The 15,904-nt window shown below is 43.2% G+C and overlaps 1 protein-coding gene across 3 annotated transcripts in view; it reads left to right on the forward strand.

Moving 5' to 3' along the window:
* Window positions 1-15,904, forward strand: part of STAG2 (stromal antigen 2) — a 170,287-nt gene that overhangs the window by 87,589 nt on the left and 66,794 nt on the right. For all 3 annotated transcript variants that reach the window (XM_050964464.1, XM_050964467.1, XM_050964466.1), the window contains exons 7-12: window positions 870-1,074; window positions 2,151-2,302; window positions 3,973-4,046; window positions 4,152-4,275; window positions 14,847-14,945; window positions 15,050-15,129. In XM_050964464.1, the coding sequence (XP_050820421.1) occupies window positions 870-1,074; window positions 2,151-2,302; window positions 3,973-4,046; window positions 4,152-4,275; window positions 14,847-14,945; window positions 15,050-15,129 (734 nt within the window). The remainder of the gene's footprint in view (window positions 1-869; window positions 1,075-2,150; window positions 2,303-3,972; window positions 4,047-4,151; window positions 4,276-14,846; window positions 14,946-15,049; window positions 15,130-15,904) is intronic.

Genomic DNA, 15,904 nt, shown 5'->3' on the forward strand with positions numbered 1-15,904 from the left:
ATCGCGTTGGGGGCCCCTGTTTTAGATAATCATTAACTACTGTTTAAGGAGTGTCTCTTCATAAAATCTATCAAACTGACACTTGGAGTTATACAGTCACAAAGCATTGCTCTCTGTTGCTTGGAGTTAGGTCTGGAAGTTGTTTCAGGGCAGAGGTTTAATCACTTTTTAATTAAGTAAACTTTAACTTTCCTTTGGAAATATACTGCTGCTAGTTAGTCTCTTGAAATGGGGGTCTGCAGAAGCAATTAATAAAGGAAAATGTAAATCACTTACCAATTTTACTTGTTTTATCTTTCAGTGTGCACACTGGTCTCTCCCTCCTCCCTTCACTTTTAGTTTTGTTGTTTTTTTTTCCTTTTTGTAGAGGCAGAAAGGAAGTAGATACTAATTTTTGTGGGGTGATAGTTTAGCTTTTTACAGTTTCTGGTTCTGTAGTGTTCTAATAGTTCCTTGGCTCATGAGCTTGGTGTATAACTGTGATTAGATGGCCTTTCTGTTAATTTAGCTCTAGTTATACTAAATATTTTTGTTGTCATGGGTGTTACTTTATTTGTTAGTGTGTTATGAAAAAAAGTGGTCAGTGGAACATTAGCTCAGTATATTTTTATGCAAGGAATGTCAATGAATTCCACTAGGTGAATGCTCGCTTTATGCATAGCAAAATTGAATTGACAAGTAAATATAAATTTTTGGGCCAGATAGTGAGCTGTGCCCATTTACACCAGCAGAGAACTGGGCTCTGTCTGGTTGAACGAACCTTTTTTATCCTTCAACTTATCTGTATTCTGTACTGTTATATTCTAACAGTATATAATTTTTTACAGTTCTATGCCGGCTAATGTTTGAATATCTTTTTATGTTTATAGGATAGTGGAGATTATCCACTTACCATGGCTGGTCCTCAATGGAAGAAGTTCAAATCCAGTTTTTGTGAGTTCATTGGAGTATTGGTCCGACAGTGTCAATATAGTATCATATATGATGAATATATGATGGATACAGTCATTTCACTGCTTACAGGACTATCGGACTCACAAGTCAGAGCATTTCGACACACTAGCACACTGGCAGGTCAGCATCTTTTTATTTATTCAGCTTCTGTATACATTTTCTTTTCAATTTTCAGCGTTATCAGAGAAAAGACTTTTTTTGTAAAACTTTCTGAATATTCAGTATTTGGCTCTTTCATATTTTGTTGCATTGGGTTTAGTCATTTCATTTTCATTTAATTATTCAGTTTTGTATTCTGCATCAGTTTTTTAGTTGTAGTTTTTATAATTTTGGGTGTTGTGACCTGGTGCATGGGGTTGGAGCACCACTGAGTTTTGGCCCATCCATCCTTCGGACTCAAACTATGGTCCAAACCTGAGTGGTGGTGTGACCTAGTGCATGGGGTCACAACACCACTCAGTCTGAGGCCTAATCAAATGTGTTTTTACAGCCATTTCCAAGATTGCACAGATTTTATTCATATTCATGATTTCTGTGACCTCTATGAGAAAATCATAGTCCTAACTTTCTGTGATCTCCTTTTGAAGAGAGAGAAATTCTGACTAGTTTTTTGGAGGTTGTGATTGAACAGTGGACTGTATTACTTACTTTAACGGTGGAGTCCTCTTAATTTAATGTTTCCATTGCAACACATTTTAACATTCATATATGATCAGCTAAATGAAATGCTAAATGAAGGCTCTGTTACATAAATGTGTATGTTGCAGTTCAGAGATTACAACGATGGTCATAGTATGAAAAAGTAAATAGAATAAAATAAAAAATAAAATAGCTAATTATTGAGTAAAAATGTTAGGGCATTTTCCCCACAAGTTTATCCTATCTGCCCTTTTTATGCATTCCTTGTATTGCTAACCAATTTGAATGAATAAATACAGTTTGAATAATTCTTTATTTTTCTACGGTAGTAGTTATCAGCAAAATTATGCTCTTATTTAAATAAGTCTGCAATTGTTATGGATATCTTAAAGTTTAAAACAGACGTATTGAAGATATTCACAACACTTTAATATATGTAGCAATTGTATTTACAAGTGGTACTAGAGTATTTTACTTGAATATTATAACTCATTTGTTTTCATCTTTGTTACAAAGATAACGTTTATAATCAATTCTCACTTTTTACTTTTTTGTAGCTATGAAACTGATGACTGCTTTAGTGAATGTGGCATTAAATCTTAGCATTAACATGGACAATACACAACGGCAGTACGAAGCAGAGCGAAATAAAATAATTGGAAAACGAGCTAATGATAGGCTGGAACTTTTGCTACAGAAGAGGAAGGAGGTTAGAGCAATTGTTAATATTTCTAGTTGCTGTGTGTGATGGGATGAAGGAGAGAAAATGTTGATGAAATGACGACAATCTTGTGTGAATTAGTTTTTGCAAAGGAAATTTTTTTGCCATTTTGTTTCATCTTTAAATTTGACATAACGGTCAAATATTATTTTACTAAACACTTAAACATGCTTGTGTTATAAAAACTAGAAGGATCTCTTGGTTCAAATTGAGCTCAGCTAGATAATGAAGAAAACTCACCATCCTTTGACTACTCTTCTTGTTCGAGGTTAAAGTAGGTTATTTCAATGTAATAATCAGAAGCCCTTGTCACAAAAAACAATCTCAGCAGAAAGTCTTTTGAACTATTTTCTTGTCCATAGAAGTTGTCCTATCTGAAGTCAAAGTTGAGGTAAAGCTGTTAACTTAAGTTGTGTCTATCATTTCCTTTCTGAACATAGGAAATTCTGCTAATTTACTGCTGTAGCACCTTTCATGAGCCCTAATTCATTTTAAGCATTAAAAATGGCAAATACGTTTTGTTTTTAATGTATTTTTTTTGTCTTTTAAAAATATCTTCTCCCACATATGTTAAAAATATTCTAGGTGATTAAACCAGAATTTTTAGTTTTTCTTTTCATCCTTTATGCAATTATTTTTTAATTTTAATTATTTTAGATTGAACAATGGAAATATACTATTAGATATTACTAGTAAGATGGTCTCATGTTTGTTGTCCAAAGAGCTTCTATTTATGGCCCTGACCCTTTGAAGATTACACATGCATAGTCCTGTTTAATTCAGTGGGACTACTCGTGTTTACAAGATTAGGTCTTGAATAGACAGCACACGGTTCCAAAAGGGGAAGGGTGTAAGAATTGAGACTGCCCTATTTTATTTTGCCCCATGTATGTTTGGTCATTAGACTTTCTCTGTCAGCCCTTTATAGCTTTGGTTAATTCATCTATTTGCCTTCTGATTGTATGTTTGTAGCTTCTGCATTAAATTTAAGCTCCTGGTCCTTGCCTTTATAGCTCTGCACATTTCTTCTCTTCTGTTCACCCGAGCTCCACAACTAACTGGGTTCTTCATTTGTCTCCCTCTGTTTTGTCAATGCTTTCTTCCGCTTTCTCTCTCTATGTGGAAGCTGGATTGTTTTGCCTCCATCATTTCTAATTTCTCACTCTTCCTTGAAATTAATTTCTTCACAAGTCCCTCATTCAATTTCCCTTTTTTTCCTCCAATGAGGCAAAAAGAGAGGGTTAAACCAGTGAATGCCAGATGTGGAACACAATACATTTAATTAAAATTACTCCAAACAAAATTATTAAGCAAAAGTAATTTACTAAAGGTTAGAATGCCTTTGTAATAGGAGAGGAAAACATTTGGTCTTTTTTCTAGTTGTCAACATTATAGTTATTGACATGCTGTAATATTTAAAGTGTCTTAAATAATAGGGCATGATGCTGAAAACTGGCACTTACAAATATTCACTGCAGAGTAGACTGAACTGTCAAAACAATTTTGAATCAATTTTCTTTTTAGTAGAATCTGTGTAAGACTCATAAAATAAACTATAAAAATATACATGTGGTACACTCCGTCTAGTACCAAAATCAATTATAGTACTCACATTTTTACAATCATTCAGTAATTATATACTCTTTTTTTGTTTTTAGCTTCAAGAAAATCAGGATGAAATAGAAAATATGATGAATGCAATATTTAAAGGTGTTTTTGTGCATAGATACCGGTAAGTTTTTAACCTGTTCTATAATTTGTAGCTTTTGTAAACTTTTTTGGGGTTTGTTGTAAATACTTTACCTTTCACCATTACCTTTTTGTTTCCCCCTTGCAGAGATGCAATAGCTGAAATAAGAGCTATCTGTATTGAAGAAATCGGCATATGGATGAAAATGTATAGTGATGCCTTTCTTAATGACAGCTATTTAAAATATGTAGGTTGGACTATGCATGATAAGGTAAGCTGTATGTTTGAACAGTGCTGTTTGTACCCACAAGTTATTTTCTGGGGAAAAATCAGCTTCCCTATTTTTGAATTGATAGACCTTGAATTAGCATTTGAGCAGATAAAAAACCAAAACCAATTAAAAAAATTAATATATTCAGTCCGTGATCCTATTTATACTGAAACTAGTGGCTAAACTATTGAGGTCTACTAGTGTGGTAATGCAATATATATTCAACTCATCCAATTGTGTATCAGCCAACATTTTCACAATTTCCATGAAGTTAAGCACATTCACCTACATTTTCAAAAGTGAGCAGTGATTGTGGATGCTAAAAGCTAAGTGTCGAACTTGGTATCTCTAAAAGGGGCTTATTTTCAGAGTGTCGGTTCCTCACACTTTATAAAAATCAGGTCACTTTAAGGCATCTCAAGATGGACAACCTAAAATTGCTCATCACTTTGGAAACTGTAGGTCTCAATTTGTGTGACTAAATATGGATTCAAGTGGCGTAATTTTTCAGAGGTGATGAACAGCCTCAACTCCTGTTGAAGTCTGGGAATGGTAGGTACGTAGTACCTCAGGTGTGGGTGTAGGTGCCTAACTTGGGTACCCAAGTTTTAAAATTTTGATCATGGTATATGGATTTTATATACTCATAGTCCCATTGTAAAATAGGGAATGTTGATATGAGTGTTAGTTTCAATATTTTCTTGGGTTTTGATTTATAGTATAAATACTATATCAGTGCAGTTTAGTTTTTTAAATAATTCATCTTGTTGTTTTTAAAAGAAAAAACTTTCCTGTCATATAAGAACTAATTGAGTTCATAATACCTCTGAGTCTATTACTTTATTTCACAACATGGATTAAAGTTGTACAAATACATTTCTTACGAATCTATTTTTTGATGTTTGATCGGATAAACAATAGAGAGTTTATTGGAGTTGTTCTCATCACATACGCTTTTAAAAAAGCAGATCATACATATTTAAGATAGGAGTTTAGATATCAAACATATTAAAGGAAATATCAACCATAAGAAAATACTTAATCTTTTTAAATGCCTGTTTAGTCAGTATCTTCAACACTGACTTCCTTTCTGTAATTTTCAGCTTCCTTATTTATATTATTTTTCGCATTAATTATGACACTGGATTATGCCAACTGTTTCAGTTTCTCTGGCTGATGCAGTTTGTTTGTGTGTGGTAATTGAACAGTTTTGCTCGTTGCAAAAGTCTTAATCTGCTTTCTGCATCAGAGTAAAATTTAATTTCAGGAGGGTTTGTCTGAGTAGCTGTTTTTGGCTTTCTGCCAAAAACTTGTTACTTATTTTTAAATTGCTAGTTTGGATTGAGGTGCAAAAGCACTGTGTGGAATACTACACTAAAATTAATGTCTTAAGCACTAAAATTCTTCAAGTGATTGCACATGTGCATTCCACTTTTGATGTGCACGTGCCCTGTGCACAGTCTCCGAAATTTTTCCCTTATCAGTACCCGGCGGGGTGGCTCAAACACCTTGTACTGCTGTGTGCCTTTAGTGCCAGTAAAGCATACAACTTCTTGCTCCCGTTTCTTGCCATCCGAGATAGTCATTGGAACTGCTGTTTTTGCATTCACAAGGTTTCCATGGACTTTACTCTGTATATTGTAAGTAGTTAGTGAGTGTGGTTAGTAATTAAGTAGCTAGTTTTTGCTGCTTATTGGTTGTTCTTCGAGTGATTGCTCAGGTGTATTCCACAGTAGGTGTGCGTGCTTGCCACGTGCACCAGTATCTGAAGTTTTTCCCTTAGTAGTACCTATAGTGGGGGAGCCCCGCTGCAACCCTTGGAGTGGTGCCTCTATATCGTGCCATAAAGGGGTCTGCGCGCTCCCCCCACTGTGTTCCTTCTTGCCATCAGTGAAGGTAATCGGAACTTCTGCTCCAGCTTTGCTGCAGTATCTTCCTTAGTAGTACAGTCTTCGTCTGTTACTAGTTTTCTCCAGTTAGGAGCCTGGCTTGGGGCATGCCCTGAGCCCTAAACTTCAAGTCGTGCGACTCCTGTTGCAATTCCATGCCCAGAAGCAATCCACACTCTTGAGTGTCTTCGCTGTGTGGGTGAGACTCTCATAAGTGAGCTCTGCAAAATCTGTAAGTACTTCAAGCCGCGGACTAAACGCAAACATGAGTTCTGACTCCAGGCCCTGCTTATGGAGTCGACTCTGGCCTCAGCACCGCCGCACCAACACAGCCTGGCACCGGGCACCGCATCCTCGGTGTGGCGCGAAGCCCCATCCACAAGCCGTCACTGCTACCTGGCCAAGAAGCAAATCAAGACCCAGCGGCATCAAGATAAGGTCTGGGGTGAGGCTGGACCTGAGTTGGGCAGCGTACGATCCCCCTGGGGACCCAGACCTCCAACATGTGTGGAGCGGAGTAGTCTGGCCCCGTCAGCGTGTGCCTCCCCGACAATGAGGATTCCGTCAATGCCAGAGGCAGCTCAGGCAGCACAAGACATCCTGGTCATGCCAGTATCGAGCGGGCCTCCCGAGTTGGGGCCCCGGTCCTGAGGGAAGCCGCTACTGGGCGCTCACCAGCCAGGTCGGAGGTTGAGGTCCCTGCTCGATCTGCAGGGCCTTCCTGTAGCCCATGTCAGGTTCCCACTCCATTGTCCGGGTTGCCTGGGAGCGAGTCGCTGGAGTCTTCCTCGGCACGCAGGGACCACAGGCGCCGAGACAGAAAGCATTGACGCTCCTCATCCAGCTGTAGTGATAGTAGGTCACGACATCATCGGCACCGTCGATCTCACCATAACGTGCGCCATGCTCGAAGTGCTTCCCGACCGTCACCGGCGCGTCGGGGCCAAGGTCACCAACAGGAGTCCAGAGACAGCACCTCTGACGTTTGTCTCATCGTCATCAAGGTCTGTATCCCGGGGCTGACGCATCATAGACATACCGATCGAACCGCTCCTATGGCACCGTGCGATCCTCCGTCACTTCAGCCTCGGCTCTGTTGTCCTTCCGCAGGCCGCACCATCCCTCAGGAACGCGTAACCCTGGTCAGGCCTCAGCCGGTGCAGTGGCAAGGTGCACCATGGCAAGGACCGTGGCCCCAGGCACCTGTACCACCGAGGCCCCGATCCGTGGCTGAGGCATCCCAAGCGCCCCCTGCGTCTCCACCTCGGCACCGAGAGCAGTACTCGGGCGATGAACCCCCGGCACCACAACCAGACGCAGACATGGAGTGCGACCTACCTCTACCGCCTGATGCCCTAGGAGCGGTACCGGTCGTCTCGTTGGCACCACACGACTTCATAGCGGTCCATTCTCAGGAGGATTTCAAAGCTCATCAGGAGCTCCTCCGGCGTGTAGCCACCAACCTCCAGCTCCAGGCGGAGGAGATGGAGGAACCGTCGGACAATTTGTTTAATGTCCTCTCCTCCTCGGCACCAGGCTGTGTGGCCCTATCGCTTCACCAAGGGGTAGCCAACATTTCAGTCGCTCAATGGCAAACCCCTGCCTCTCTGCCGCCCATTTCTAAGAAGGCAGAGCAGAAGTACTTTGTGCCAACGAGAGGGCATGAGTACCTGTACACTCGCCTGGCCCCGAACTCACTAGTGGTGAAGTGGGTCAACCACCATGAAAGACATGGCCAGCCCACGCCTACCCCCAGTGACAAGGATGCGAGGAGGCTGGACACTTTTTGGGAAAAAGCTTTATTCCTCTGTGAGCTTCCAGCTCAGGGTGGCAAACCATCAGGCACTCCTGAGCAGGTATGACTTGAACTTGTGGGAGTCTGCCTAAATTTGAGCTTTCCTTTCAAGAGAAGGACAGGAAGGAGTTTAAGGCATCCCTAGTCGATGAGGGGGCAGCAGCAGTGAAAGTGGGTCTCCAGGCAGCCTCGAACACAGCACGTTCGATAGCCTCGGCTATCTCCATGTGATGGGCATCGTGGCTTTCGCTGTCAAGGCTGTCCGTGGAATCCCAGTCCCTAATGCAAGACCTGCTGTTCGACGGCAAAACGTTATTTGTGGACCAAATGGATACCTGTCTGGACGGGATGAAAGACTTCCTTACCACCCTGCAGACCCTCGGCCTGTATGCCCTGCCAGCCAAGGACAAACCCAGGCTGCAGCCCTCGGCTCCCCACATAAGGGGCAGATACGAACCTCTGCCTAGGAGGCCTAGGGACCAGAGGCACAGGTCTCAGTGCCAGTCCCGTTCAGCCCCATGTCCCAGCCCCTCGATGGGCAAGAGGCAAGGGAAGAGGTGTTTTTGACTCTTTATGGGGGGGCCACCTGGCCTGTTGCCAGGGAAACCCCTCAGTTAATAAAGTTGTTTTTTGGCAAGTGTTTATCAGCTTTCAGAGTGCATTGATCCCATATAACGTCAGACCAGTGGGTCCTCAGTACCGTCTGAGGGGTACAGGCGGCAGTTCGATGAAACCCCACCACATCATCCTCCGTCCCGGGATGTCTCTGAGGAACTGGAGCATGCCCTCCTTCTATCTCGGTGCGGTGGAGAGGGTCCCTCAGGAATTCCAGGGCAAAGGGTTTTACTCTCGGTATATCCTGATGCTGAGGGCAAAAGGTGGGCTCAGGCCCATCCTCGATCTGAGGAATGTCAACCAGTTTCTGGTTCACTGCAAATTCCATATGGTGTCCCTGACCTCTATTATTCTGTCCCTGGACCCAGGGGATTGGTTCGCATCCCTGGATCTCCAGGATGCGTACTTCCATATTCACATTTTCGAAGATCCCAGGCGCTTCCTCCGCTTTCTGGTGGGGACAGAACATTACCAGTTTATGGTCCTCCTCTTTGGCCTTTCCACGGCCCCCAGGGTTTTTACCAAATGCACGGCAGTGGTGGCGGCCCACCTCAGGAGGAATGGGCTTCAGATCTTCCCCTACCTGGACAACTGGCTGCTCAAGGGCAAGTCTCGGTCCCAGGTGCAGACGCAGATGGAATTCCTGCTAGATACCTGCACGAGTCTAGGCCTTGTGGTGAACAAAGAGAAGTCCACTTTAGTCCTGGTCCAGCGCGCACACACTTCATAGGGGCACTGTTAGACTCCCGGGTAGCCACGGCCTCCCTCCCCCAGGAGAGGTTTGAGATGCTCAAAGGTCTTGTCACCTCAGTCACGGCCTTTCTGGTGACGATGGCACAGGTGTTCCTTCAAATCCTGGGCCATATGGCAGCATGCACCTCTGTGCGTGACCTGCCAGGCTCAGAATGAGGCCCCTCCAACTTTGGCTAGCCTCCCAGTATTCCCTGGCCTGGGACAATCTGGACAAGGTCGTCACGTTGCCACCCAATGTAGTAGCCGACCTGCAGTGGTGGTCCCTCCCGAGCAACGTGCTTCAGGGAATGCCCTTCGGGGAACCCCCTCCTGCACTAGATCTGTTGTTGTACGCCTCGGACTTGGGATGGGGAGCCCACATAGAGAGCTTCAAAACCCAAGGCAGATGGTCGCTCTCGGAATTGCATCTGCACATAAATGTCAGGGAGCTCAAGGCGGTGTGCCTGGCCTGCATAGCCTTCAGCCAGTACCTGGGGGGAAGGTGGTCAGGGTTCTCACGGACAATATGACTGCGATGTATTATATCAGCAGGCCAGGGGGCACACGTTCCGTGCCTTGTGCTAGGAATCCCAGCTCCTGTGGGAGTTGAGTATAGCCCACAACATCCTTCTCAGGGCTTTTCACCTGCCTGGCAGGCACAATGCGCTCGCAGATCACCTAAGCAGGTTCTTCTCCCAACAACACTAGTGGTCTCTACACAGGGAGGTGACCAGGCAGCTCTTCCTAGAATGGAGCACTCCCCAGGTAGATCTATTCGCCAGCATCCAGAATTGCCTATGCCCACGATTCTGCTCCAGGGCAGAAGAGGGCGATATCGGATGCGTTCCTAATCCCATGGTCGGGTCGCCTGTTCTACGCCTTCCCGCCCTTTCCGCTGATAGGCAAGGTCTTCCAGAAGGTAAAGGCAGACGGGCCTCAGATTATCCTCATAGCCCCAGATTGGGCCTGTCAACATTGGTATGGGTCCCTCCTGTAGCTGTTAGCAGCCTCCCCTGTGCAGGCTGCTGCTCTGACTGGATCTCCTCTCCCAGGAGGAGGGACGTCTCCTCCATCCCAACCTGGCCGCACTCCATTTAACAGGATGGCTGCTCCGTTGTTGAATTAGGAGGAGAGGAAGCGTTCTCAGTACATTAGACAGGTCTTGCTCGAGAGCAGGAAGCTGTCCACACGTCGAACCTACCTGGCCAAAATGGTATTGGTTCTCCATGTGGGCAAGGGAGAGGGGTTCTTCCCACTCCTCTGCATCTATCCAGCTCATCCTCGATTATCTCCTGTCCCTTAGGACCCAAGGGCTGGCGCCCTTTTCGGTCAGGGTGCACCTGGCGGCCATTTCGGCTTTCCACCCCCCAGTGCAGGGCCATTCGGTGTTTTCACACCATATGACCTCCCGGTTCTTGAAAGGGCTGGATTGGACATTTCCTTACACTTGACCCCCAGTCTTCCTCTGGGACCTGAACCTAGTGCTCTCCTGCCTCACAGGGCCTCCATTTGAGCCTTTGGCCACGTGTTCGTGGTCCCACTTATTGTGTAAGGTGGCGAACCCCCATATACAGTCTTTCATAGGGATAAGGTCCAGCTGCGCCCAAACCCAGCTTTTCTGTCAAAGGTAGTCTCGGCTTTCCACATGGATCAAGAAATCTTCCTCCCAGTCCTCTGTCCTAAGCCCCATTCCTCCAATGAGGAAAGACGCCTGCACATGCTAGATGTCTGTAGAGCGCTGGCTTTTTACTTAGACAGAACCAGGCCCTTCAGTAGATCCCCTCAGCTTTTCATTGCTTATGCTGAGCGTATGAGGGGGCGACCAGTGTCCACCCAGCAGATCTCCTGCTGGATCACCTCGTGCATACGCACCTGTTATAACCTGGCAGGGGTTCCCCCACCTCCTATAGTGAAAACTCATTCGACGAGAGCTCAGGCCTCATCTGCTGTCTACGTGGCGCATTTCCATAAGAACGGCCGTACTGGGTCAGACCAAAAGTCCATCTGGTCCAGTATCCTGTCTACCGACGTGGCCAGTGCCAGGTGCCCCAGAGGGAGTGAACCTAACAGGTAATGATCAAGTGATCTCTCTCCGATCAAGTGATCTCTCACCTGCCATCCATCTCCACCCTCTTGCAAAACAGAGTCTAGGGACACCATTCCTTACCCATAGTGGCTAATAGCCATTAATGGACTTAACCTCCATGAATTTATCCAGTTCTCTTTTAAACGCTGTTATACTCCTCGCCTTCACAACCTCTTCAGGTAAGGAATTCTACAAGTTGACTGTGCGCTGTGTGAAGAACTTCCTTTTATTTGTTTTAAACCTGCTGCCTATTAATTTCATTTGGTGACCCTCTAGTTCTTGTATTATGGGAATAAGTAAATAACTTTTCCTTATCTACTTTCTCCACATCACTCATAATTTTATATACCTCTATCATATCCTCCCTTAGTCACTTCTTTTCCAAGCTATAAAGTCCTAGCCTCTATAATCTCTCCTCATATGGGACCCTCTCCAAAACCCTAATCATTTTAGTTGCCCTTCTCTGAACCTTTTCTAGTGCCAGTATATCTTTTTTGAGATGAGGCGACCACATCTGTATGGAGTATTCAAGATGTGGGCATACCATCAATTTATATAAGGGCAATAATATATTATCCTTCTTATTCTTTATCTCCTTTTTAATGATTCCTAACATCCTGTTTGCTTTTTTGACCGCCTCTGCACACTGCGTGGACATCTTAGAACAATCCACGATGACTCCAAGATCTTTCTCCTGATTCGTTGTAGCTAAATTAGCCCCCGTCATATTGTATGTATAGTTGGGGTTATTTTTTCCAATGTGAATTACTTTACATTTATCCATATTAAATGTCATTTGCCATTTTGTTGCCCAATCACTTAGTTTTGTGAGATCTTTTTGAAGTTCTTCGCAGTCTGCTTGGGTCTTAACTATCTTGAGCAGTCTAGTGTCTGAAAACTTTGCCACCTCACTGTTTACCCTTTTCTCCAGATCATTTATGAATAAGTTGAATAGGATTGATCCTAGGACTGACCCTTGGGAAACACCACTAGTTACCTCTCTCCATTCTGACTATTTACCATTAATTCCTACCCTTTGTTCCCTATCTTTTAACCTGTGGCACCTTATAGACTAGCAGACGTTTTGGAGCATGAGCTTTCGTGGGTGAATACCCACTTCATCGGATACATGTAGTGGAAATTTCCAGGGGCAGGTATATATATGCAAGCAAGAAGCAAGTTAGAGATAACGAGGTTAGTTCGGTCGGGGAGGATGGGGCCCTGTTCTAGCAGTTGGATGTCTAGGCGCTCCACCATGGATGTAGAGGCTCTACACATAAGCATCCCACACACAGATGGAATACAAGCTGTCAGGAACAGTATCCCTGATGATGCCACAGCACAACTGGTTGCTGAGCTCTGTGCCTTTATCCTCACACACAACTATTTCAAATTTGATGACAATATATATCTCCAGATCATTGGCACCGGCATGGCCCCACAATATGCCAATATTTTTATGGCCGACCTGGAACAACGCTTCCTTAGCTCTCGTCCACTCACGCTCCTTCTCTGCCTACGGTACATTGATGACATCTTCATCATCTGGACCCATGGGAAGGATACTCTGAAAAATTCCACCACAATTTCAACAGCTTCCACCCCACCATCAACCTCAGCCTGGACCAATCTACACGGGAGGTCCACTTCCTAGACACCACGGTGCAAATAAGCGATGGTCACATTAACACCACCCTATACCGAAAACCTACCGATCGCTATGCCTCCAGCTTCCATCCCGGGCACACCACACAATCCATTGTCTACAGCCAAGCACTGAGGTACAACCACATCTGCTCTAACCCCTCAGACAGAGAGCAACAGCTACAGAATCTCCACCAAGCATTCTCAAAACTACAATACCCGCACGAGGAAATAAGGAAACAGATCAACAGAGCCAGACGTGTACCCAGAAGCCTCCTACTGCAAGACAAACCCAAGAAAGAAATCAACAGGACTCTACTGGCCATCACATACAGTCCCCTGCTAAAACCCCTCCAACGCATCATTAAGGATCTACAATCCATCCTGGACAATGATCCCACGCTTTCAGAGGCCTTGGGTGGCAGACCAGTCCTCGCCCACAGTTAACCTGCCAACCTGAAGCATATTGTCACCAGTAACTGCACACCACACCATAGTAACTCTAGCTCAGGAATCAGTGCATGCAACAAACCTCGATGCCAACTCTGCCCACATATCTACACCAGCGACACCATCACAGGACCTAACCAGATCAGCCACACCATCACTGCACGTTCATTCACTGCACGTCCACCAATGTAATATACGCCATCATATGCCAGCAATGCCCCTCTGCTATGTATATCGGCCAAACTGGACAATCTCTACGGAAAAGGATAAACGGACACAAATCAGATATTAGGAATGGCAATATACAAAAACCTGTAGGAGAACACTTCAGCCTCCCTGGACACACAATAGCAGATCTTAAGGTGGCCATCCTGCAGCAAAAAAACTTCAGGACCAGACTTCAAAGAGAAACTGCTGAGCTTCAGTTCATCTGCAAATTTGACACCATCAGCTCAGGATTAAAGAAAGACTGTGAATGGCTTGCCAACTACAAAACCAGTTTCTTCTCCCTTGGTTTTCACACCTCAACTGCTAGAACAGGACCTCATCCTCCGTGATTGAACTAACCTCACTATCTCTAGCTTGCTTCTTGCTTGCATATATATACCTGCCCCTAGAAATTTCCACTACATGCATCCGATGAAGTGGGTATTCATCCACGAAAGCTCCAAAGCTTCTGTTTAGTCTATAAGGTTCCACAGGATTCTTTGCTGCTTTTACTGATCCAGACTAACACGGCTACCCCTCTGATACTTGTCTTTTAACCAGTTCTCAATCTCTGAAAGAACCTTCCCTCTTATCCCATGACAACTTAATTTACGTAAGAGCCTTTGGTGAGGGACCTTGTCAAAGGCTTTCTGGAAATCTAAGTACACTGTGTCCACTGGATCCCCTTTGTCCACATGTTTGACCCCTTCAAAGAACTCTAATAGATTAGTAAGACACAATTTCAATAGCGTGAAATTTCAGATTTAAGTATCTGAAATCATTAAATTTACAATTTTTAAAATCCAGTAACCATGAAATTGACCAAAACGGACTGTAAATTTGATAGGGCCCTAGACATATGCAACACATCTCAAAGAACAACAGTTACAAAGTTTGTAAATGTTTTTTACACCCTGAAAGTGTAAAAAGTAATTATGACATCAATATGATGATGATCTTTGGTTATTTGTTCCTCAAGAGAAGAGCTGCTGATAATTATGCCAGTGATGTGGGAAAACAAAATGCGAGCCACAGGATCTTAATTTTATTATGACAAATTCAGATTTTAGAGTGGAAAATTATATATGCTTTGAAGATGAAATACACTTCAGATACATACTTGGTTTTAATCCAGTTCTTAATTTTATTTTAGCAAGGGGAGGTAAGACTCAAATGTCTTACTGCTTTGCAAGGACTTTACTATAATAAAGAGCTTAATTCCAAATTGGAACTCTTCACCAGTCGATTCAAGGTACGTATAGTTTGATATTTTGAAGAAAACCGACTTTAAGCTTTTAAAAAATTGTTCTGTTTTACTTTGTGCTGCTTTGAAAATAGTTTCCTTTTTGTTCTTAGGATAGAATTGTGTCTATGACTCTTGACAAAGAATATGATGTTGCAGTCCAAGCAATAAAATTACTTACTCTTGTTTTACAGTAAGTATATATCTTTTTCTGATCAATGTTCAGTACAAGAACTTTAAAAATATCTTTGTGTAAGTGTAAGTCAGACGCCTCCGTACAGAGTCTGAGAGAAGTTTGTCCATCTTACACTAGCACAATGATGTATTCTAGAAATAATCAGCAATGATATTTCCAGCAAGGATATCATCCCAACCTTTACCCAATTTACACATTTAAATGCTAGAAATATTATGACACTCATTTCAATTTGAAGTTTTTCATAATAGAGCTGAACTAAAAAGATATACTGCAGGTGGGATGTGTCTGACAGGAGGCAATAATTGAACTAAACTGACTCTTAAGTCACAACATACTGTGTCTTGGATATGTTTTAGAAAATGTAGTGTAAGTTTGTGGAATGCTATTTTAAAAACAGAACATTTTTATATCTTGAGAACCTTTCTGAGAACCAGTAGACAGTTATTTCAAAGAAATTCTCTGGTTAGGACTAGTATAATATCAGATTAAAGTATTTTTCTAAACTAAATGCTATAGATGAAATGTATACATGACACTAAAATCTTAGGGCGAGGTTAACCATTACTATAGGCCATATAGAAACAATCCTGATTAATTTTATTGGAAGATGGGAGTCTCCTAGATTGAGTTGAAAATCTTAACCCTAGTAGCTAACCTTTCTTATCCATAACAAGATGAGATGACATGAAGCAGAAGAACTAGCTTGCTATAGAGTATGTAACTGGAGACAGGCTTGACTTGATTTTGTTTGTGAATTGATAGTTTCAGT

The sequence above is a fragment of the Gopherus flavomarginatus genome, chromosome 8 (assembly GCF_025201925.1).
Source record: "Gopherus flavomarginatus isolate rGopFla2 chromosome 8, rGopFla2.mat.asm, whole genome shotgun sequence".
In the NCBI taxonomy this organism is placed as follows: domain Eukaryota; kingdom Metazoa; phylum Chordata; order Testudines; family Testudinidae; genus Gopherus; species Gopherus flavomarginatus.